Source organism: Carcharodon carcharias, chromosome 9, assembly GCF_017639515.1.
Source record: "Carcharodon carcharias isolate sCarCar2 chromosome 9, sCarCar2.pri, whole genome shotgun sequence".
In the NCBI taxonomy this organism is placed as follows: domain Eukaryota; kingdom Metazoa; phylum Chordata; class Chondrichthyes; order Lamniformes; family Lamnidae; genus Carcharodon; species Carcharodon carcharias.
In genome coordinates this window covers 147236015-147260776 of record NC_054475.1, presented here as the reverse complement: position 1 = coordinate 147260776, position 24762 = coordinate 147236015, and the positions used below count along the sequence as shown (strand labels likewise).

The 24762-nt window shown below is 42.1% G+C and overlaps 1 protein-coding gene across 11 annotated transcripts in view; it reads right to left on the bottom strand.

Annotated features, from left to right (window-relative positions):
* Positions 1 to 24762, bottom strand: part of atrx (ATRX chromatin remodeler) — a 179830-nt gene that overhangs the window by 91375 nt on the left and 63693 nt on the right. For 8 of the 11 annotated variants that reach the window (XM_041195423.1, XM_041195422.1, XM_041195421.1 and 5 more), the window contains 6 exons: positions 16965 to 17156; positions 16646 to 16760; positions 15123 to 15219; positions 13107 to 13310; positions 10065 to 10209; positions 1306 to 1415 (listed from right to left, as the gene is read on the bottom strand). In XM_041195423.1, the coding sequence (XP_041051357.1) occupies positions 1306 to 1415; positions 10065 to 10209; positions 13107 to 13310; positions 15123 to 15219; positions 16646 to 16760; positions 16965 to 17156 (863 nt within the window). The remainder of the gene's footprint in view (positions 1 to 1305; positions 1416 to 10064; positions 10210 to 13106; positions 13311 to 15122; positions 15220 to 16645; positions 16761 to 16964; positions 17157 to 24762) is intronic. The other 3 variants (XM_041195417.1, XM_041195426.1, XM_041195419.1) reach the window with 2 other exon arrangements.

Below are 24762 nucleotides of genomic sequence, written 5' to 3'. Positions count from 1 at the left end.
TTAAATGCATTCTTCTGTAGAATTCAAAGTCCTTTGTTATTCACTCAATGCTATATGTACATGTCACTAATGTGCACAAATTTTTCAGTTTTGGTTGGAATGAACAGATATGTGCCACATCCTTTACAGGCGAAAAAAATGCTTTTCCACACTTTCAATGCAAAGTGATCACAATTAATTGCTTCCTATGCACCTAGTCTTGTTGTTGGGAAGCCTGGGTGACAGTGCATGGCAAAATGTAATGCAATGTTTCTGGATAATTGCTTGTGAAGTGGGTGCTGACACCAGCATCCTGGCTTAAAAGTAGACCAGGTTACATTTCAGGTCGTAGAAATCAGCAAAAAAGTTCTTTCCTGTAAACTGCAATTGATTGAACTGTTCAACTCTAACTTTATACCTCAAATTATTTCTCTTATGAGCATTTTACATCATTTTCCTCCTCCCAACCCAGCCCCCACTTTCCACAGCAAAGAGCTAACCTTATTCACAACAGATGATCGGTTCCACATAATTAGTGCTGTTCTCTCCCCCTTCATCTGTTGCTTCAGTACAGCACTTCTGTCAGGAGGCAGAGAGAAAACCACCTTTTCAATAGTGAACTGAGGGTTGTTCTGAATAAACTTGGCTGATTTGCCACAAACCAACAATTTCTTGCCTGTATTTTTTTTTAGGAAGAGATAATTAATGTGGTGTTTCAACCTCGTCTCTGCTGCTCTACTAAGGAGTCTTTCTTGCTGCCCCTTCACTGTTCCTCGAGTGATTCTCTTCCTAGTGTACATGGGCAAAAAGACAGCTCTCTAGTGTCCTTGGTATAAAAAACAATAAGGAATTTTGACTCATCTGAAATCTACGTTCACCATTCTGCACTTGCTTACACTGTATGCTATAACAAATTACTTGCTTTCATACCTATCACAATTATAAACATCTATCCATTGAAGTAGCACATACTGATCTCAATATCAGACTGAATGAATTAACAACCTGGTTTAGTGCACATTTTCAGCATGACAAAATGATGTGTATTAAGTAGGGTTTAAATGAAGTCTCGTTTTGCTTAGTTACAATATAACATTCATCTGTAGGAATGCTATAACAGAAAAATGTCATGTAAAAATCATATTGGAAAACCTTTAAATAATCTTGGATCCAGAGCCTAATTAGAAACATTAATTGTATTAGTAAGTCATTCATATGAATTTTGTACTTGATGCAGGAATTGGAAAGAAAGTGCTTTTCAAAATCTGCAAATTAATATATCAGTACATGGCCATTTTCTAAGCCTTTTTCGGGGCAGACACTCACCTGTAGTGTCTTTCCAAGTCCCATACAGTGTGCCAAAATGCACCCAGAGCCGTTTTCCTTCATGGCTTTGTTCACTGATTCACAGCAACAATCCCACATGAATTGTACACCTGCACAAATAAACAATTATTTTTAATTCAGAAAAGTCTATATAAAACTTGAAATGAAAAAGGCAAAAGTTGTATATTTTCCAAAATAAAAATATATATTTTGTTAGATTACTAAAACAATTATATCTGCAATTCTTATTCTGATGGAATAAGCTTGAGCTCCAATACTAAATAGAGGGGGATGGCGATATAGTGGTAATATCACTGGACTAGCAATCCAAAAGCCCAGACTAATGTTCTGGGGTCATGGGTTTAAATCCCACCGTGGCAGCTGGTGGAATTTGAAATCAATTCACAAAAAAAAAATCTGGAATTGAAAGTGTGTCTCACTAATGGTGACTATGAAGCTATCAAATATTGTCCAGTTAAGGATCTGCCATCCTTACCTGGTTTGGCCTATATATGACTCACAGCAATGTGGCTGACTTTTAACTGCCCTATGAAATGGCCTAGCAAGCCGCTCAGGTCAAGGGCAATTAGTGATGGGTAACAAATGCTGCCCTTGCCAGCAACATCCACATCCCGTGAAAGAATAAAAATTCATACAGTTTAGTTATTAAAACTTACAGCTTTGCTGGAATGTCTCACTGCTCGATATATTTATCTTTTTAAATTAGTCTTTTTGACCACACATTGTAAAAATTCCATCATGATACAAAAAAGCAGTTAAAAATGCATAAATGTACTCTTTTACACTACAATGCCTCTTGCTTGTTGGAAGATGCTGTAGACATTTATGGTCTTGGATGTTGAACAAGGAGGACAGGTCTCCCTTTTCACAGTGCTCTTGCACACAAAGCATTAGCCAACATTTCAGTGGGGCGTTGCAACACCTTTCACTTATGCACTCCCACCATTGATTCCCTTTGCAATGTCCTGGAAAAAGTGCTGCGCTCATAAGGGTAGTATCCAATGCATCCTGTTGTGCATTTGCAACAGAGAAGATCGCAACAGACAGGAGCAGAGCATCTCCCTAAACTCACAACACAAGGAATCTCTCTGACTTTGTCCCAACAAAAAAAAAGTCACAGGAGGCATCAAGTTTGCAAGTGTGTCACCATCAACCAACAACATAGAAAAGTTACAGCACAAGAGGAGGCCATTCGGCCCATCTTGTCCATGCCAGCCCGAGGACTCCCAGGTGCCCTTTCTAATCCTACCTTCCTGCACCCAGCCCATAGCCCAGCAGCTTACAGCATTTTAGGTGCAGATCCAGGTACTTTTTAAAAAAGTTTAAAATTTCTGCCTCTATCACCCACTAACCTCTGCGTAAAAAAGTTCTTCCTCGTGTCTCCCCTACACCTTCTGCCACTTATCTTGAATCTACGTCCCCTGGTTCTAGAATTCTCCACCAAAGGAAACAATTTTATCCTGTCCATTCTATCTATTCCCCTCATAATTTTGTACACCTCAGTCAAGTCACCTCTCAGCCTTCTTTGTTCTAAGGAAAATAACCTCAACCTATCCAATCTCTCCTCATAGCTACTCTTCTCTAACCCTGGCAACATTCTTGTAAACATTCTTGTAAACCTCCTCCGCACTCTCTCCTGACTATTATGTACTTCCTGTAATGTGGTGGCCAGAACTGCACACAATACTCCAGTTGTGGCCTCACCAGTGTTTTATACAATTCCAACATTATATCCTTACTTTCATATTCTATACCTCTGCCAATGAAGAACAGCATTCCATATGCCTTCTTTACATACTTGTCTACTTGAACTGCTGCCTTCAGGGACCTGTGTACTTCGTATGCCAAAATCTCTCACTTCAGCTACCCCTCATAGTATATTCCTATTTGTTGTGTAATCCCTGTAACTGTTTGACCTCCCTAAAAGTATGGCCTCACACTTCTCTATCTTAAAATCCATCTGTCACTTTACCATCCACTCCACCAACCCATCTATATCGTTTTGGAGATTATGGCTATCCTCTACACTATCCACTACTCGGCCAATCTTTGTGTCACCTGCAAATTTCCCAATCGTGCTCCCCACGTTCACGTCCAAATTGTTAACATATAACTCAGACAGTAAGGGTCCCAACACCGAGCCCTGTGGAACACCATTTGAGACAACTTTCCATTTGCAAGGGCATCCAGCGACTATTACCCTTTGTTTCCTGTTACAAAGCCAACCTTTTATCCAGTTTTGTCTATGACACCTTTTGGCTATCTCCAGCTATCACTGGCCCTTTATCCAGCTCTACCTGTCCCACCCTCCCTTAAACCAGTTTATATTTCACCTCTTTTCTATTTTTCCTTAGTTGTGTTGAAGTCATACGGATTCGAAACGTTAACTGTGTCCCTCCCTGCAGATGCTGTCAGACCTGCTGAGATTTTCCAGCTAGATTTATTTTGGATTTCCAGCATCCGCAGTTTTTTGCTTTTATCTTTTATCCAGTTTGCCACATTACCCTGAATCCCATGGGTTTTTACTTTCCTGACCAAATTGCCATGTGGGACCTTGTCAAATGCCTTGCTAAAATCCACGTGCACAACATTCACTGCACTACCTTCATCAACCCTTCTTGTCACTTCCTCAAAGAATTCAATCAAATTTGAGGCAAGACCTTCCTTTAATAAATCCATGCTGACCATCTCTGACTAGTCCATGCCCTTCCACATGACAGTTAATCCTAGCTCTCAGGATTGATTTTACTAATTTGCTCACCACCAATGTAAGACTAACTGGCCTATAATTGTTTGGCATTTCCTTTGATCCCTTTTTAAACAATGGAACTACGTTTGCATTTCTCCAGTCCTCCGGTATCTCCCCTATATCTAGCGAAGATTGGAAAATCATCCTCAGAGCATCTGCTATCTCCTCCCTGACTTCCTTCAGCAGCCTCGGAAACAATCCATCTTGAACTGAGAACTTATCAACTTTCAAGAGTTTCAACCCTTCGAGTTCCTCTTCCTCTCTCTTTATGACTATCCCGTCCAATATCTCAGTGTTCCTCCTGGACTACTATATCTACATCCTCCCTTTCCTTTGTAAACACAGACAAAATATTCATTCAAAACCCTTCCCACAGCCTCTGCATCTGCACATAAGTTACCATCTTCATCTCTGATCGGTCCCGTTTTTTCCCTTAATTAACCTTTTAACATTAATGCATTGGTAAAACATTTTTGGGTTATCTTTAACTTTACTTGCTAATCTTTTTTCATGCCCTGTCTTTGAATTTATTTCCTTTTTTACTTCGTCCCTGCACTTCCTATATTCGTCTGGGCTGTCTGCAGTGCTTAGTTCTTTGTGTCTATCGTACGCTTTCTTTTTCTATTTGATCTTCCCCTGTATTCCTCTAGACAACCAGGGAGGTCTAGATTTGGCAGTGCCACTCTTATTTTTATAGGGGACATGTCTACTTTGTACAATTAGGATCTCGCTTTTTAGTGCTTCCCACTGGTTTTCCACTGTTTTATCCTCCAGCAGTGCTGTCCAGTCCACCTCAGCCAAGTCCCTTCTCAGTTCTGTAAAATTTGCCTTCCCCCAGTTCAAGACTTTTACTCCTGCCTTATATCTGTCCTTTTCCATGGTAATGCTAAATCTAACTGAATTGTGATCACTGTCCCCGATATGGTCGCCACCTGTCACTTCACCCACTTGCCCTTCTTTGTTCCCAAAGACTAGGTCTAGAATTGCATATCCTCTCATTGGGTTTGTCACTGATTGGTTGAAAAAATTTTCCTGGACACACTGCATGAAATTTTCTCCCTCAGTGCCCCTTATATTGTTTGAATCCCAGTGATATTAGGATAGTTGAAGTCTCCTATTATTATTGCCCACTTGTTCTGACAAGCAGAAATTTGCCTACATATTTGTTCTTCTGTCTCCCTTTCACTATTTGGGGGTCTGTAGTATACTCCCAGTAGTGTGACTGCCCCTTTTTTTATTTCTAAGCTCAATCCATTTAGTATATCATCCCTTCTCACAACTGGAATTGATTCTTTAACCATTCGTGCTGCCAACCCCCGACCCCCCCCCTTTTTTTTTATCTCCTACTCTATCGTGTCTGAAGACTCTATAACCAAGGATATTAAGCTGCCAGTTTTGTCCCTCCTTTAGCCAGGTCTCCATTATAGCAATGACATCCTGCTGCCATGTGTCTACCTGTGCCCTTAACTCATCTACCTTGTTTGTAATACTCCTTGCATTGAAGTATAAACAGTTTAACCCCGTCAATTTCCCTTGCTGGACACCTTGTAAGCTTTGCTTCTCCTGTAACTCCATGTCTATCACTACATCCCTAGCTAATGTTCTACCTCCATTTTTCTGATCTGAATCTGACCTATCTGATCCTACTCCTGGGATCCCATCCCCCTGCCACATTAGTTTAAATACTCCCCAAAAGAACTAGCAGAAGGACACTGGTCCCAGCTCTGCCTGGGTGCAGCCCGTCCAGTTTGTACAGGTCCCACCTTCCCCAGAACCCGTCCCAGTGCATCAAGAATCTGAATCTATCCCGGCTACACCATCTCTTCAGCCATGTGTTCATTTGGTCTATCCTCTTATTCCTGCTCTCGCTAGCACGTGGAACTGAGAGTAATCCTGAAATTAATACATTTGAGGTCCTGCATTTTCATTTATTTCCTAACTCCCTGTACTGAGCTTGCAAGTCCTCATCCCTTAGTTTACCTATGAGCGGCAGAGCCACCCACAGTGCCGTGAACTTGGCTGTTGCTGTTTTCCTCTGAGAGGCCATCCCCCCCAACAGTATCCAAAGTGGTATATCTGTTAGAGAGGGGGATGACCACAGGGGTCTCCTGCACTACCTTCCTGAGTCTTTTACTGTTCCCGATGGTCACCCATTCCCTTTCTGCCTGCATAATCTTCACCTGTGGTGTGACCACCTCACTAAACATGCTATCCACGACTTGTTCAGCATCACAGATGCTCCACAATGAGTCCACCCGCTCCAAAATCTGGTTAGCTAGAAGCTGCATTTGGACGCACCTTCTGCACACATGCACAACATCCACCATACTGTGACATCTCTTCCACAAGGTCTATTTACAGACCAGGTAAGGATGACAGATCCTTAACCAGCCGTTCCTTCACTGTCACTGGGTCAAAATCCTGCAACTCTCTAACAACACTGTGGGTGTACCTACACCGGATGGATTGCAGTGGTTCAAGGCGGCAGCTCACCACCACCTTCTCAAGGGCAACTAGGGATGGGCAATAAATGCTGGCCCAGCCAACAAAGCCCACACCATTTTGTGAATGAATAAAAATCAGACAACCGGTTTCACGGTCACCATTACTGAGACTAGCTTTCAATTCCAGATTTTTTTTTTCCAATTGAATTCAAATTCCACCTGCCATGGTGGGATTTGAACCCATGCCCCCTAATGCAGAATTTGATTAACATTCTTGCCCTTCAGAGCAAGTCTTTGCAATGCATTGTAATAGGCTGCCATTTTACTGTCATTTGTTCCACAATGGTTCCCAGGAAACAGTGGCACCACAGAGTACATGCCAAGTGGTCTCTGCATCTTCAATATCAATCTAATACTCAAGCAATATCGTCAAGTAAGAATAAACAAGTGAGGGGGGGGGGGGGGGGGGGGGGGGGGGGGGGGGGCTGCGGTGTCATGTGAAGGAGAAACTAGCAAGTTCTACAAGCAAGCTCATGCATCATTCCTAATGCAGGGGTATGTAATGTGTCCTTCTGTAGCCATGAGTTGACACATGAAGCATTTGCTTCATCTTTAGTATTTATCACAGGCAGTTGCCCAAGAACATGGGGACACAGGTTCAAATCCCACCATGGCAGCTGGTAGAATGTGAATTGTTGATAAATCTGAAATTGCAAGCTAGTCTCAGTGATGGTGACTATGAAACTATCATCGATTGTTATAAAAACCCATCTGGTTCACCAGTGTCCTGTGGCAAGGAAATTTGCCATCCTTACCCAACCTGGCCTGTGACTCCAGACCCACAGCAATGTGGTTGATTCTTAAATGCCCTCTGAAATGACCTAGCAAGGTCAGTTCAAGGGCTATTAGGGATGGGCAACAAATGCTGGCCTTGCCAGTGATGCTCACATCTCATGAAAGAATAAAGAATTAGACATTATTGTTGGAGTACCTTTTGATGGCATCTTCACAGCCACTGGTCAAAAACAAAGAGGAACCATTTTTGGAACACTGTGGTCTCTCAAACATTAACACAAAATTGCCAAGATGGCTCATGCACTCAGTTGCAAAAATCAACCACCATCAGATCGGAAAGACTAGGAAATTGTTTGGAAAGAACAGTGACAGTAGGCTTCACCACATTCAACAGATCTTGGACCCCTCTCATGCACACAACAAGCCTCCAGCAGTAGTGCCTAGCTCCATCGTTGTGGCTGCAGAGTAGTCCAATTAGATGGTTTTGTCTCAAAGTGGCCACCATCCTCAAAAGCCTGAGCAGTGCTTACAAACCAAGCAAGCACCAATAACTCAACACACACGATCCAAATTTTGCAGCACCAATTGGGTCCAGGGCGCCTGCACTCAAACAGTCATAATTATCTCAAATTATCCTCAGGACCATATCATTTGACTTCATTATGCAAATAAATGAAACTCTATTTCTCTCTTTGAATGGTCTTGCAATATTACTCCAGGGGAAGAAAAAGACTAGGTGCAGAGAAGATTGGACAACTTGACAGAATACGTATAGAGAATGCGTTGGCATTGAAGATTCTACTGTGGGGATATCATAGGTTTATGTAAAAATACTAGACAGGAGAAGGTGTTGCTTACTGGAGTTAGCTTCACACCAATCTCGTCGCCGAATCATAACCTCCACCTTTTGCTTCCCTGGAGAGTAAGTTGGCTTGTTACCCATACCATACATGGCTTGTACATTAGCAACCTGCCCAATGGATATAAGCAAATAAATCTTTACTTATGCGTATAACAGGAAACAGAGCAGGGATAAATGGGGTCATTTTCAGGAGTGCCATAGGGGTCAGTGCTGGGGCCTCAACTATTTACAATATATATCAATGACTTGGATGAAGGGACCAAATGTATGGTTGTTATTTAATGACACAAAGATAGGTAGGAGGGTAGGCTGTGAAGAGGAAATAAGGAGTCTGCAAAAGGATATCGATAGGTTAATTGAATGGGCAAATATTTGGCAGATGGAGTATAATGTAGGAAAATGTGAACTTGTCCATTTTGGCAGGAAGCATAGAAAAGCAGCATTCTATTTAAATGGAGAGATCGCAAAACTCAAAAGGTAGAGGGATCTGGATGACATGGTACATGAATCACTAAAAGTTTGTATGCAGGTACAGCAAGTGATGAGGAAGGCAAATGGAATGTTGGCATTTATTGCAAGGGAAATGGAACATAAAAGTAAGAAAGTTTTATTGCAGCTGTACAGGGACTTGGTGGGACCACATCTGGAGTACTGTACGCTGTTTTGGTCTCCTTACTTGAAAAAGGATATAAGTGCATTAGCAGTTCAGAAAAGGTTCACTTGACTCATTCCTGCCTTGAAGGGCTCATCTTATGAAGAAAGGTTGAACATGCTGGGCCTATACCAATTGGAGTTTAGAAGAATGAGGGGTGACTTTATTGAAACATTAGAACCTGAGGGGACTTAATAGGGTGGATACCAGAAAGATGTTTCCCCTTGTAGGAGACACTAGAACTAGGGAATAGAGTTCAAAAATAAGGTCTCCCTTTGAAATGAGATATGAAGAATTTTTTTCTCTCAGGGTTATTAGTTTGTGGAATTCTCTTCCCCAGAAAGCAGTAGAGGCTGCGTCATTGAATTCATTCAAGGCAGGGTTGGATAGATTTTTCATAGACAAAGGAGTCAAGAGTTATGAGGGGCAGACAAGAAAGTGAAGCTGGGACTACAACCAGATCAGCCATGACATTATTGAATGGTGGAGCAGGCTCAAAGGGCAGAATGGCTTACTCCTGCTCCCAAGTCCAATGCTCCAAGTTCCTTACCCTAATTGTGTGCTCCACAACAATTTGGTTGGTGCAATGGCCTTCTTTATACCTGCACTGTGTGGAGATTGTTAATTGGGGTAACAAAGCACAGGTGCAAAAAAAAAAAGGGGAGGACTGACCCCCCAAGAGCCAACTATTTATTCTGTCAGCACCAAACTGTGCAGGCATGAACTGTTGCATAATAGAAGGATTACAGGTGCACTCCGGACAATGGACATCAAGGTGCAACTCAATATTTGTCAGAAACTGCATGCACATTAATGGATGGGTTCCTTGCCTGTTCATATATGCAGAGAGCATCAGAAGCAGTTCTAATGGCCACATGGGGAACTCGGCATGCAGTAAGAATTGTGCACCTTCTCCATGTGATGAGTATTTTTCTCTGCACAACAAATAAGGGTGTTCCCCATCCTCATCTCTTTCTGGAAAATATGGCTGTTATTTGTTCTGTGCTATAATGAATTTCATTCTGCCTGACCCCTGTTGTAACCAGGAAGGATCCTGTACCATAGAAATGTAACTCCGTGATGACATTGACAGCAATAGCAAGAGCTGGCCCAGTCTTTAAAGGTCATCTGCAACATCAGCTAATAAAATTAGGTCTTGGATCTGTATACAATGCACAAAAGATCAACTGAGACATTACTAAGTATGCTGGACAACTTTTAAATACTTTTACTCACCGTCTACTTGATGAGGTTTCAGTTTCCTCACCAAATTTCTATGGACCTGGACGATGGTTTCGTTAGTTTCCTTATCTTCATCAAGGACCAGTTTAGTGGTTATCGGACATTGCATTGGGGACACCCCTTCCGACACTTGCACCTGCTGTAAATTTTAAATGAAATTTGGACAACTCTCAATTTTGGAGAATATATACTGATGATTTTTGTAATTTTGTATATCACTCAAAGTGGGGAGATACACTCACAAATATACAAATTAAGAATAGGCCTGTCGAGCCTACTCAGCCATTTGATTGATCCGATTGTGGCTTCAACTCCATTTTCCTGCCTATCGCCTGTAATGTTTGACAGCCTTCTAAGTCAAAAATCTAACACTGTCTAAAAACATTCAATGATGCTGCCTCCACTACTCTCTGGGGAAAAGAATTCCACAGGCTTATGACCCTCAGAAAAAAAATTCTCATGTCTTTAATGGGAGACCCCTTATTTTTAAACTCACTTTATAGTCTCTCCCAAAAGGGGAAACATCCTTTCAGCAGCCACCCTGTCAAGTCCCCTCAGGGTCTTATATACTTTAAATAAGATCACTTCTCATTAATCTAAACTCCAATGGATACAGGCCCAACCTGTCCTCATAAGTTAACTCTTTCAACCCAGGAATCAGTCGAGTGAACCTTCTCTGAAATGCTTCTAATGCAATCATGTCCTTTAGTGAGAACAAACTGTACATAGCACTCCAGATATGGTCACACCAATGCCTTGTACAACTAAGAAAACTTCCCACATTTTACATTTCATTACTCTTGCAATAAACAACAAATTCCATTGGCCTCTTAATCACTTGCTGTATCTGCATACTAACTGAGATTCTTGCACCAGGATACCCAGATCCCTCTGTACCACCGAGTTTTACAATCTTTCCTCATTTAGATATGTTGCTTTTCTATTCTTCCTGTCATAGTGGACATATTCACATTTCCCCATATTAAACTCCATCTGCCAATTTTTTCCCCCCAATTAACCTATCGATATCCTTTTGCAGACTTCTTTTATTTGCCCATCACAACTTACTCTCCCACCTATCTTGGTGCCATCAGCAAATTTAATAGCCATACATTCAGTCCCTTCATCCAAGTCATTGATATAGATTACAAATAGTTGAAGACCCAGCATTGATCCTTGTGGCACTCCGCTCGCTATATCTTGCCAACCCGAAAATTTATGCATACTCTGTTTCCTGGTAGCTGACCAATCTATTATCCATGTTAATGGCCGTAACTTCCTCCGGGTGGCAATCAGCGTGGGATTGCCACTCCAGGCCCAATTACTTACACTAAATTTTTTCCGTGTCTGCCCTGTCTGACCTTCCGACTCAGGCTGGGCGAGATCCAGGCAGCACAGCTGTCCACGAAGCCCAGTGTTGCAGTCTTATAGAATCAGATTGAAGGAGCGCACACCCCCTTTTTTTCTTTAAACAGCACTAACTTATCTGGTTTATATCAGCTAAAGGTCTCATTGAAATTGACAGGCCAGGAAGGTGGTTAAGTGTCTAAGGTAAGTGGATAGAATTGCCCAGTGGGGGAGTCGAGATGGTTCAGAGGTGTCAGGCCTGCAAGGGGGGGCGTGGAGTCCCATGCCAGTGGGAGGTGAAAACTGCATTTTTTTTTAAATCGGGAAAATCAATGGAGGGGCTGGCGGTGGACTCCTCTGGGGTTGGAGATCTGGGTCTTTACAATAGTTACCCAGAAGTTAAAAGATTTTAATTCTAAATTTTTCTGGGAAACTATTTGCGTAACACAGGTGAAACCATCCAGAGTTTGCAATTTAAAATCTGCGCAATTGCTGTGCAAACCCTTACCCATGAAGTTTCAAGAGGGGTCCCCTAGCACATCTTTGCAGTACCCCTCAATCCGACACTGGGGGCCTCAGAAGTTATGACCCAATATGTTACCCCCTACACCATGGGCTCTTACTTTGTGTAGTAACCTTTGATACGGCACCTTGTCAAATACCTTCTGGAAATCCAAGTACACCACATCCACAGGTTCCCCTTTACCCATGTCACTTGTTACTTTCTCAAAGAATTTAAATAAAGTCAAACATAATTTCCCTTTCACAAAATTATGTTGACTCTGCCTGATTGCATTGAGATTTTCTAAGTGCCCTGCCTTAACCCCCTTTATAACAGGTTCCAGCATTTTCCCCATGACAGATGTTTTGCTAACTGGCCTGTAGTTTCCTGCTTTCTATCTCCCTCCTTTCTTGAATAGAGGAGTTACATTCACTATTTTCCAAACTGCATACATGTCAAGGAGATTATTTCAAGTTAGGCATGTCCAACAGTGTAATTTCCCATGAAGCAAAAGCCATTTTGTGCCAACAATTGGTAAATGTATTTGAAATTCATTTAATTATAATTTACCATATGCTTGACAACGGATATTTGATCTTACTTCCATATAGTTTCTCCACTTAATTTAGTTGAAAAATCCAGAGCACAATATCTAGAGCCAATCTGCTACCTCACTACATGATATTTAGGGATATTAAAGTAAAGATGGTACCACATTACCACTAGAATAATTACAACTTATATCAGTCATGAAAGTTGGTTGCACTTCACTTCCATTTGCTTCCTTCGCCCTCTTCTCCAATTTCCACCAAGAAAAAAAAACTGCTCTTGTTAACTGAATTTTGTTTAACAACCCACTAATTGTTATGATAGATCCAAGCTAGATAAGTATTTGTAATTACATATTTAATCCAATTCGCAAAAAGATAGTCTATTCCACTCACACCCAGTCTTAGCTAACTTGTGCTCCTTAGATGGAGTATGCATCAGTCCTCTGCAAAAAGAATTTATGCTTAAATTATTTACTCTGACTATATGAAAAAAATTGAATGCTTTGAAATTTATGACCCAGGTAGTGAAAAAAAAAAAATCGCAAAATCTTAATTGGCAAGCTATGTACAGGATTCCCTTCAATTCTACAAGGATCTATAAACTATGTCCATATAGAACAAAAACTAAAACAATACCTCTCTCAACTTTTCCCTCTCTTTTTCTCTATCGGCAATGCGTTTTCTTCTATCTTCCTCTTCTTTCAAAGCATTTTGAGTTTCTGTACGTAAATTGCCATCTTTCAAAATCTTCCTAATCTTCTTCCGACCTTTTCCAGGGGATTTGGAATCATTGTCATTTTCATCACTATCACCATCGCCCTCATCTTCAGAATTGCTCTGCTTAAGAAAAAATTGATGTGATCTGGTTTGATTTATTTAAATTTATACACATTTAAAGAGAAAGCTATAATTCCAATATCAGGAACATCATTGGTAACAGACTGAACAGAGGTGTTGTACAAAGTGGTCACCCAATTTGCATCTGGCCTTCTCAATGTAGAGGGAGCCGCAACATTAGCAGCAAATACTGTATATGAAATCAAAATTCTGATTAAATCGCTGTTTCACTTGGAAGAAACGTTTGGGCCCTTGGTGAGAAGGGACAAGGTAAAGGGGTAGTAGCTCCTGCGCTTGCACGGGATGGGAAAGGAATGTTGGGTGATTGGAGAGTGGACCAGATTATCAGAGGGGAAGGTACCTTCAGAAAACTGAAAGGGAAGCAGGAGAAGATGTATTTGGTGGTGGCAGCATCATGCTAAATGTGGTGAAAAGGGTGGAGGATAATCTGTTGAATATGAAAGCTGATGGGGTGGAAGGTAAGGGCAAAAAAAGGATCCCGGGCTTTATAAATGGAGGCATAGAGCACAAAGGCAAACTAAGAGTGGAAATTGGAAGCAAAGTTTATTAAAATTTTCAGTTCAGGGTGAGAGCAGGAAATGGAACCAATGCAGCCATCAATGTACTGAAAAAGAGGGGGGAGGGAGGGGACAAGAGTGGGTCTGAAACAAAAAATGCTCCACGTTGAGAAAAAGGCAAGGGTATTAGGGATTTCCACAGCAACTTATTTGGAGGAAATGAGTGAACTGTGTCTCCTTTGAATTCATGCAAGAATAAGCTTAGCCAGACGGAGGAATATGGTGGTGGATGGAGACTGGGTGGACTTCTGTTCAAGAGCAAAGCAGAGAGGCTTTCAGGTTGTTTTGGTGAGGGATGGAAGTATAAAAGGATTGGTCATGCATAGCAGACAATTAGCACATCAAAACTGTTGAAATCGCAAAGGACGGAGGAGTTGCCGACGTAGGTGTTAAGAGACTGGACCAGGGGAGGAAAAAATATTCATGATAAGGAGGAGTCAGTTCTGTGGGGCAACAGCAGGTTGAAATGATAGGTCTACTAGGGCAGCCTATGGGCCTTGGGAAGGAGACAGAAGCATGATGTGCCAGGTTAGAGGCCATAGAGGGAAAATCTCTATAAGAGATGGGGTCCTGTACAGTCTAGGAAATGATAGCTTGATGTTCAGTGGTTAGATCATTGTCCAGAGGGAGTTAGGAAGAGATCAAGGGTTGGTATTCGTCAGTTTGTGAACAATAGAGCATCCTTGTTGGCAGGTCCTGAGAGAATGGAGTTTAGCATTATCCCTGACAAGATTTCAGTCTGTTCAATTCAGGTCTACTCAATGTCGCAACTCTGTTCACACTTTTATGCCCCTTGAATGGTTGTCAAGATTAAGGTTTTTCTAACAGCCAACCACATTCAAAAAATAGTGCTCATTGTCAAGGTTGCCTTTAAAATGTAGTTTTGTGAAGACAGACGTTTTCCAGTATGCAATCCCTATAAATTACTTTACACTGTATTTATCACATAACAAGGTCCAAGCAGTAACACTTAGGCTGCTATGTGAACACATACCCACTTTGCTTCACCTGTAGATATGATTACCAATGTTCCCATTAAGCTATCAGTAACTCTTCAAAACGTGCACTAGTTCGTCTCCAAAGGATTGTACCAAGGAAACAATTAAACTTGCAACACATATAATATATCATCATGGGAAACATGCAGGTTTTTTTTTTAAACTCAAAGCCAAAAGAGCACTAGTCCAAAACAACATGGAACAGGGTTGTGTGGCACAATTAGTATCTCTGAAAATACCTTATCACTTGATGAGTTTTCCTGGACTTTAATTCGCCGTCTTTTCTTTTTCTGTAGGTAGCTACGTTGATTTTCCTCTGCCTCTTTCTTAGACGCTCTGCATACAAATGTAAAATTACATATTTATTTGTTTGAACCTCCAAACCTTGGAAATATAATGGTAATTTCTGCTGCTACATGACAATCAAACTATAACTTTCTCCAGTGGAAAAGCTGTGCCAGAATTACTTGGATCCATGGGAACAGATAAAGGAAACAAGAGTTTGAGAAGCATGGAACAGGATCCCTCCCAGACCTATGCAAGTACCATCTAGAGTACTGCAACTCAGGAAAGATCTATTGGCCTTGGAAGCAATACAGTGCAAATTCACTGGGAGCTACCAGGGAGTTAAATTATGAGGGCAGTTTCAAGAAAATTTAAGTATTCCCTTGTGTACAGAAGATTGAGGTGTGATCTGATCAAGGTGTTTAAAATGGTAAGATTCAATAGGGTAGATGCAGAAAAAGACTTTCTTGGGATAATGGAATCAAGAAAAAGTGGATGCAATCTTCAAGTTAGAGCTAAGCCATTTTGGGAAGGAAACCAGAAAGCAGTATTTCCACAAGTAGTATAAATCTCTTTCCACTTCCTCCTCTCCTCACCCCACCAACACCGCAAAAGGCTCTGGATCCTGGGAAAATTGGAGTTTTTAAATACAGAGATTGATATATTTTTGTTAGGTAAGATTAAAGGACGTGTAGTTAAGTTGGGTAAATGGAATGAAGTACAGATCCGCCAGAGTCTAAATGAATGGTAGGGGAGGGTCAAGGAGCTGAATGACTTCTGTTCTTGTATTGCTAGGAATGTGCTTTGGAGCTTAAAGAACTAAGGTAGCAGAGCGGTTACAGATTCAAAAAATGTGCCAGCACCAAAACATAACCACACGAGGCACAATCATCCACTTTACCTAAAAGCCAGAGTAAAGTAAGCCGACTGATTGCTTTGTGGATCATGGAAAATACTTTTATCATGTTGCCATCTTACACTTACATTTCAGTACTAGAACAAGAACACTACACACTTCCAGATGTAAAAGCTACTATTAGCCCTCTAGTATCTTCCTTCATTGGTGAACTTGGACAATAAATGTTTGTGAAGAGCTTCACAGCCAGCCTTATCCTATCCTCCTGTCCTGCCCACTTTCCCACAGGGGCTCCAGGAGAGCACCAAGTGGAAATTCTCCCTCTCCTCAGTCAGGAACAGTGATACCATTCTGCTGGTTTGGCCGAAATCAACACATTCAACAAAAATTATGAGTCAAAGCTGGGATCATCTGGCTTATATGGTCAGTATCAAAACAAAAGATGCAATTACCCCAAAGGCATCCACAGGAAGAACACATTTAAATAAAGTTTTAAAACAGCAGGCTAATCCTGTCCTTGGTTCTGTACAACTCACTAAAACATCAGCAGGAAATATTTGCAGATATTACACAAAATAAAAAAGGGTGAATTTTGGCAGTTTTAAAGAACAGATTCTATACCTTGTTCTCGGGCGCTTCCGTTTATCATCAGAATCACTTTCCTCTTCCTCACTTGATTCAGATTCCTGAAAATCAGAGTCACTCTCCTGCTCAGTAGTATTTTCATTGCTACTTACTGAAAAGAAAATTAAAATGGCTTTAAAAGTTTGTCAATATTTACTGAGGAAACACAAAGGCAATTCTGCAAAAAGTGATAAGACTTGATGTCTATACCAATTAAATCAGTTTAAAGCCTGCTGGTTTTCCAGGGCCTCTGCTAAAGCAGCATCACAACTTGGCCTACATTTTTAGTCTGAACAAAAAGTAACATCCCATGTACCTTTTCTTCTACTCTTTCGTGTGCCTTCTTTTGTTCCATCTTTGACTTTGGATCCCTTCTTTTCATCCCCAGATTCACCATCGCTCATTGTGAGCTTGTGTCTCAAAAGTCGATGCCTATAGCGTGGTTTCTTCGTCATTTCAAAGTCAGAATCAGAATCAGAATCCACCTCAGCTTCCTCTTCCGCATCTACTTAAATAATTAAGGTCCACTTTATTAAAGCCTTTACAAGAAAACAGCATTGTAGGTCTAAAAATATTAGTTTCAGTCTCATATATACAGCTTAATCTTTAAGTTAATTATTTTATTTATCTTCAGTTCTGTTAAACTCCATTTCCGACATACTTTGATTGTAGACCAAGGGACCAAAAAATGTTTTTGTTTCCTGTGTTTTCATTTTAGTCTATTGGACAATTTATATTTCAGGAAGTTAGTCAATTCTTCATGGTGGATAGACAATGGCTAATATTTAAGGAACAAATGTATGCGTTGCAACAGCCATACATTCCTTTCTGGCGCAAAAACACAACAGGAAAAGCAGCCCAACTATGGCTAACAAAGGAAATTTAAGGTAGTATTAGATCCAAAGAGGACTCATATAAAGATGCTAGAAGAAGTAGCAAGCCTGAGGATTGGGGGCAGTTTAGAATTCAGCAAAGGAGGACCAAGAGATTGATTAAATAGGGGAAAATACAGCACGAGAGTAAACTTGCAAGGAATGTAGAAATGGACTGCAAAAGCTTCTGTAAGTATATAAAAAAAAAGATTAGTGAAGACAAATGTAGGTCCCTTGCAGGCCAAAACAGGAGAATTTATATCAAGAACAAGGAAATGGCAGAGCAATTAAACAACTACTTTAGCACTGTCTGCATGGAGAAAGACACAAATAACTTCCCAGAAATACTAGGTCTAGTGAGAAGGAGGAATTGAAGGAAATTAATATTACAAAAACAATAGTGCTGGAGAAATTAATGGGGCTAAAAGCCGATAAATCCCCATGGCCCGATAATCTACATCCCAGGGTACTAAAGAAGGTTGCCATGGAAATAGTTGGTTGTCATCTTCCAAAATTCTGTAGATTCTGGAACAGTCTGGCAGATTGGAGGGTGGCAACTGTAACCCCAATATTTCAAAAAGGAGGGAGGGAGCAAACATCAATAGAAGGGAAAATGCTAGAGTCTATTATAAAGGATGTGAAAACAGGACACTTAGAAAATATCAACGAGATTAGACAAAGTCAATATGCATTTATGAAAAGGAACTGATGTTTTACAAACCTACTGGAGTATTTTTTGAGGACATAGCTAGCAAAATAGATAAGGGAAAAACAGTGGATGTGGTGTATTTGGATTTTCAGAAAGCTTTCAATAAAGTCCCACATAAGAGGTTAGTGAGCAAAATTAAAGCACATGGGATTGGGGGTAATATAGTGGCATGGGTTGAGAATTGGTTAGCAGGCAGGACACAGTAGGAATAAATGAGTCTTTTGTGGAGTGGTAGGCAATGACTAGCAGGGCACTGTAGGGATCAGGGCTTGGGACCCAGCTATTCACAATATATATCAATGATTTGGATGAGGAAGCCAAATGTAATATTCCAAAGTTTGCTGATGACATGAAACTTGGTGGGAATGTGAGCGATGAGGAGGGTGTTAAGAGGCTTCAAGGCGATTAAGACAAGTTGAGTGAGTGACCAAATACATAGCAGATGCAGTATAATGTGGATAAGTGTGAAGTTATCCATTTCAGTAGGAAAAACAGAATGGCGAAGTGATATTTAAATGGTGACAGATTGGGAAATGTTGGTGTACAAAGGGACCTGGGTGCCATTGTACACCAATCACTGAAAGCAAGCATGCAGATGTAGCAAGCAGTTAAGGCATCAAATAGTATGTTGGCCTTCCCTGTGAGAGGACTCGAATACAGGAGAAAGGATGTCTTACTGCAGCTGCACAGGGCCTTGGTAAGGTCACACCTGGAGAATTGTGTGCAGTTTTAGTCTCCTTACTCAAGAAAGGACATAATTGGCATAGAGGGAGTGCAGCTTGGTTCACCAGACAAATTCCTGGATTGGCAGGATTGTAATATGAGGAGAGATTGGGTTGACTAGGCTGTATTCACTGGAGTTTATAAGAATGAGAGGAGATCTCATTGAAACAAAATTGACAGGGCTGAACAGACTGGATGCAGTGATGATGTTTCCTCTGGCTGGGGGTTCTAGAACAAGGGGTCATAGTGTCAGGATACAAGGTAGGTCATTTAGGACCGAGATGAGGACAAACTTCTTCACTCAGAGGGTGGTGAACCTGTAAAATTCTCCAACACAGAAGGCTGTGGAGGTCAAGTCACTGAACATATTTTAAGGAGGAAATGGATAGATTTCTGGACTCTAAAGGGGTATGGAGAGAGCATGGGAGTATAGTGCCGAGATAAGGATCAGCCATGATCATACTGAATGGCAGAGGAGGCTCGAAGGGCTGAATGACCTACTCCAGCTCCTATTTTCTATGTTTTACTACTCAACTAAAGAAATATGGAGATAAACATTTCACCAGAATGGATATCAAAATAGGGAAAATAAAACAAATGAAGAAAAGAAAAAGAGTGAGAGTTCCATTAAGAGCCAACCATGTTGTTGAGGTTGACTCTCATAGGTTAGGCTGGGTAAGGATGGCAGGTTTCCTTCCCTGAAGGATACTTAGTGAAATGTGTGCAGCATAAGCACCAGCAGGCACCTGTTTCTGTGACATACATAAGTGAATTGGTCACATTTATAGGGTAATTTAACTGACAGTTTTAACCAAGGTTCCAATTCTCCTCCTGCAAAAAAAAAAGTCAATGCCATATGATACCCTAGTCCTAGAAATCCCAGCTTTAATCTGATTTTAGTCTTCATCTTAATTTTAGATTTGTAAGTTAGTTGAGAACACAATTTTAGTCAAACACCATTTCCTTGTATGTTTGGAACGTGAACAATTCTTTCAAAATACTCTATTTTTGAATGTATTTTAGTTAACCTGCATTGGTTCAGTGGCATCAGTCTGAGCTGCTTCGATAGTTGTGGGTTCCAAATTCCACTCCAGCGATAGGCACATGGTCTAGACTGATTAATGGGGAGACAGTGGCAGAGCGTAATGTCACTGGACTAGTCAGCCAGAGGTATAGGCTAATGGGACACTGGTTCAAATCCCACCTTGGAGGCTGGTGGAAATTCAATTCAATTAATTTTTAAAATCTGGAATTAAAAGCTAACCCCAGTAATGGTCACGACTGGTCATAAAAATCCACCTGGTTCACGAATGTCCTTTAGGATAGGCCAGAAGTGGCATCACAGAGGTATACAGTCAAGAGAGAATTGCCCTACGAGTCCTCAACATTGACTCCGGATCCCATGAAGTCTCATGGCATCAAACATGGGCAAGGAAATCGACTGATTACCACCTACCGCAGCCACCCACCCCTCTGCCACCCGCTCACTCCTCAACTGATGAATCAGTACTCTTCCATGTTGAGCACCACTTGGAGGAAGCACCAAGAATGACAAGGGTGCAGAGTGCACTCTGGGTGGGGGACTTCAATGTCCATCACAAAGAGTTGTTCAGTGGTATCACTAGTGACCAAACAGGCCAAGTCCTGAAGGATGTAACTGCTAGACTAGGCCTGCAGCAGGTGGTATGGGGACCAGCGATAGGAAAAAACCTACTCGACCTCATCCTCACCAATCTATCTGTTGCAGATACATCTATCCATGACAAATTTGGTAAGAGTGACCATCGCACAGTCGTTGTGGAGACGAAGTCCCAACTTCATATTGAGGATATTCTCCATTGTGTTGTGTGGCACTAGTTAAATGGGATAGATTCAGAACACATCTAGCAACTCAAAGACTGGGCATCCATGAACCATCAACAGCAGCAGAATTGTATTCAAATAAAATCTGTAACCTCATGGTCTGGCATTTTCCTCACTACCATTACCGTCTATTACCATCAACAGCAGGGGATCAACCCTGGTTCAACGAAAAGGGCAGAAGAGCATGCCAGTAGCATGTCCCCTCGGTGGCTCCCTCACCGCCTGCTGCAGGCCTAGTCTAGCAGTTATTTCCTTCAGGACTTGGCCCATTTGGTCACTAGTGGTGCTATCTTTCCTTCACCTCATCGGCATTCCATAGGGACCATTCCCTCCCGGACACCCTGGTCTACTCCTCCATCACCCCCAACACCTCATCTCACTCCCACGGCACCTTCCCATGTAATCGCAGAAGGTGTAAGTACCCTTTACCTCCTCCCTCCTCACTGTCCAAGGGCCCAAACACACTTTTCTCAGGTGAAGCAGGGCTTCACTGGCACCTCCTTCAATTTGGTCTACTGCATGTGCTGCTCCCAATGCGGTCTCCTCTACATTGGACAGACCAAACGCAGACTGGGTGACTGCTTTGCAGAACACCTTTGTTCTGTCCGCAAGCATGACCCAGACCTTCCAGTCGCTTGCCATTTCAACAAACCAACCTGCTCTTATGTCCACATGTCCGTCCTTGGCCTGCTGCAACGTTCCAGAGAAGCCCAACGCAAACTGGAGGAACAACACCTCATCTTCCGATTAGGCATTTACAGCCTTCCAGACTTATCATTGAGTTCAACAACTTCAGAGCATGAGCTCTCCTCCATCCTCTCCCCCTTTACATCCCCTTTTTTCAATATCCATTCTCGTTTCTTAATTTTTATTTTTTATCCACTTACTTTTATTTCTATTTTTATTTAAATTCATTTTTATTCATTTTATCCTATTTTCAATCTTTTTTCCCACCACTGTCCCCTCCCCCTCCCCCACAAGGGCCATCTGTCACTTGTTCATGCTGTTCTTTCCAGAGTACTACCTTTGTCCTGCTACCACCACATTGTTTTCTTACCTTAATGCTACTATCAGCACCTCCTTTAGCCAGTACCACTACCATTAACACCCCTTTGTCCTTTTGCTCATGACATCTTTGTCAATCTCTCCTTTGTCCCCACCTGATGAAGCTGGCCTTCTATCCAGCTCCACCTGCTCCACCTCCCTTAAACAGTATAAACTTCATCATATTTTCACTTCTCTTTAGTTCTGAAGAGAACTCAAAATGTTAACTGATTTTCACTCCACGGATGCTGTTAGGCCTGCTAAGTTTTTCCAGCATTTTGTTTTTATGCCAGGAGCAGCACCAGGCACACCATAAAAGGGGTCAACCTGGTGAGGCTAAAGCACAGTACTATTTGCATGCCAAAATGCAGAAGCAGCACAATGACAGGCAGAGCTAAGCCATTCCTCAACTAACCGATCAGATCAAAGCTGTGCAGTCCTGCCACTCCAATCATGAATGACGGTGTATAATTAAACAACTGGAGCATCCTGCACAAATATCCCCATCCTCAATGATGGGGGAGCCCAGCACATCAAGGCTGAAGCATTTGCAACCATTTTCAGCCAGAAGTGCCGACTGCATAATCCACCTTAGCTCCTGAGGCCCCCATTATCAGAGATGCCATTCTTCAGCCAATTAGATTCACTCCACATGATAAGAAAAACAATCCGAAGGCACTGGATATTGCAACGGCTATGGGTCGGGACAACATTCCAGCAGTAGCACTGAAGACTTGTGCTGCAGAACTAGCTGCGCCCCAGCCAAGCTGTTCCAGTAACAGCTACAACACTGGAATCTATCTGACAATGTGGAAAATCAGGTATGTCCTGTATACAAAAAGTAGGACAAATCTAACTTTGCCAATTACCACCCCATCAGTCTATGTTCGATTAAAATGATAGGTGTTGTCAACCATGCTATCAAGCGGCATACACAGCAATAACCTGCTCACTGATGCTGTGTGGATTCCACCAGGGCCACTCGGCTACTGACCTCAATACAGCCTTGACTCAAACATGGACAAAACAGCTGAACTGAAGAGGTGAGGTGAAGTCGTCAAGGGCAGTCACTAAGGCAGCATTTGACTGAGTATGAGATCAAGGAACCCTTACAAAACTGAAGTCAATGGGAATCAGAGGGAAAACTCTCCACTGGGTGCAATCAAACCATTTTCCCCCCTCATTCATTTTACAGGATGTGGGCATCACTGACTAGGCCAGCATTTATTGCTCATCCCCAAATGCCCTTGAGCTGGTAGTGGTGGTGGTGAGCTGCCCTCCTTAACCACTGCGGTCCCTGTGGTGTACGTACACCCACAGTGCTGTTAGGGTGGGGGGGGTAGCTCCCCTGTGGCAGTGAAGGAAAGGCAATATATTTCTATGTCAGGATGGCAAGTGGCTTGGAGGGGAAATTCCAGGTGGTGGGCCCCCCTTGTGTCTGCTGCCCCATCCTTCTAGGTGGTAGTGATTATGGGTTTGGAAGGTGCTGCCTAAGGAGCCTTGGTGAGTTTCTGCATCTTGTAGATGGTACACACTGTTGCTATTGTTCATCAGTAGTGGAGGGACTGAATGTTTGTGGAAGGAGTGTCAATCAAACTGGCTTTGCCCTGGATGGCGTCAAGCTTCTTAGCACAAAAGGAGATTGTGGTTATTGGAGGTCAATCATCTCAGTTCCAGGACATCACTGCAAGAGTTCCTCAGGGTATTGTCCTAGGCCCAACCATCTTCAGCTGTTTCAATGATCTTCCCTCCATAATGTCAGAAGTAGGGATGTTCGTTGATGATTGCAGAGTGTTCAGCATCATACACAACTCCTCAGATACTGAAGCAGTCCATGTCAACATACAGCAAGACTTGGATAACATTCATGCCACATATGTGCCAGGCGATGATCAGCTCCAACAAGAGAGAATTTCCCCATGACACTCAATTGCATTACCATCGCTGAATCACCCACCATCATCCTGGGCGCTACCAATGATCAGAAATTGAAATGGACCGCCATATAGATACTGTGGCCACAAAAGCAGGTTAGAGGCTGGGAATTCTGCAGCTAGTAACTCACTTCCTGACTTCCCAAAGCTTGTCCTCCATCTACAAAGCTCAATGCAGGAGTGCAATGGAATACTCTCCACTTGCCTGGATAAATGCAGCTCCAACACAAGCAGCTCAACACCATGCAAGGCAAAACAGCCCATGATTGGCACCCAACCACAGACATTCACTCCCTTCACCACCAATGCCAAGTGGCAGCAGTGTACACCATATGCAGCAACTCACCAAGGCTTCTTCATAAGCATCTTCCAAACCTACGACCTCTACCACCTAGAAGGACAAGGGCAGATAATGCATGGGAACACCAGCACCTGCAAGTTCCCCTCCAGGCCACACGCCATTCTGACCAGGAACTATATTGCCATTCTGTCACAGTTGCTGGGTCAAAATCCTGGAGCTTCCTGCCTAACAGCACTGTGAGTGTACCTGCAGCAGTTCACGAATGCAGCTCACCAACACCTGCTCACAGGATGGGCAACAAATTCTGGCCTAGTCAGCGATGCCCACATCCTGCGAAAGAATAAAAGTGTAGTACTGAGGGACTGCTGCACTCATCGGTGCTATCTTTCAGATAAGACAAACTGAGGACCTGGCTGCTCTTAGATAGATGTAAAAGATCTCGAGGCACTATTTAAAGAAAAGGAGAATTTACCTGTATACCGAGCCACAGCCATTCATTAATCAACATCATAAACAGATTAGCTCACCATTTATCTCACTTTTTATGGAACCTTCCTGCATGCCAACTGGATGCTCAGCTTTGCAAACATTATAACCATGTTTACAATTCAAAGGCCGTTAAGCATTTGCTGAAAGGTCTTATATAAATTTAAGGTTGCTCTTTAATG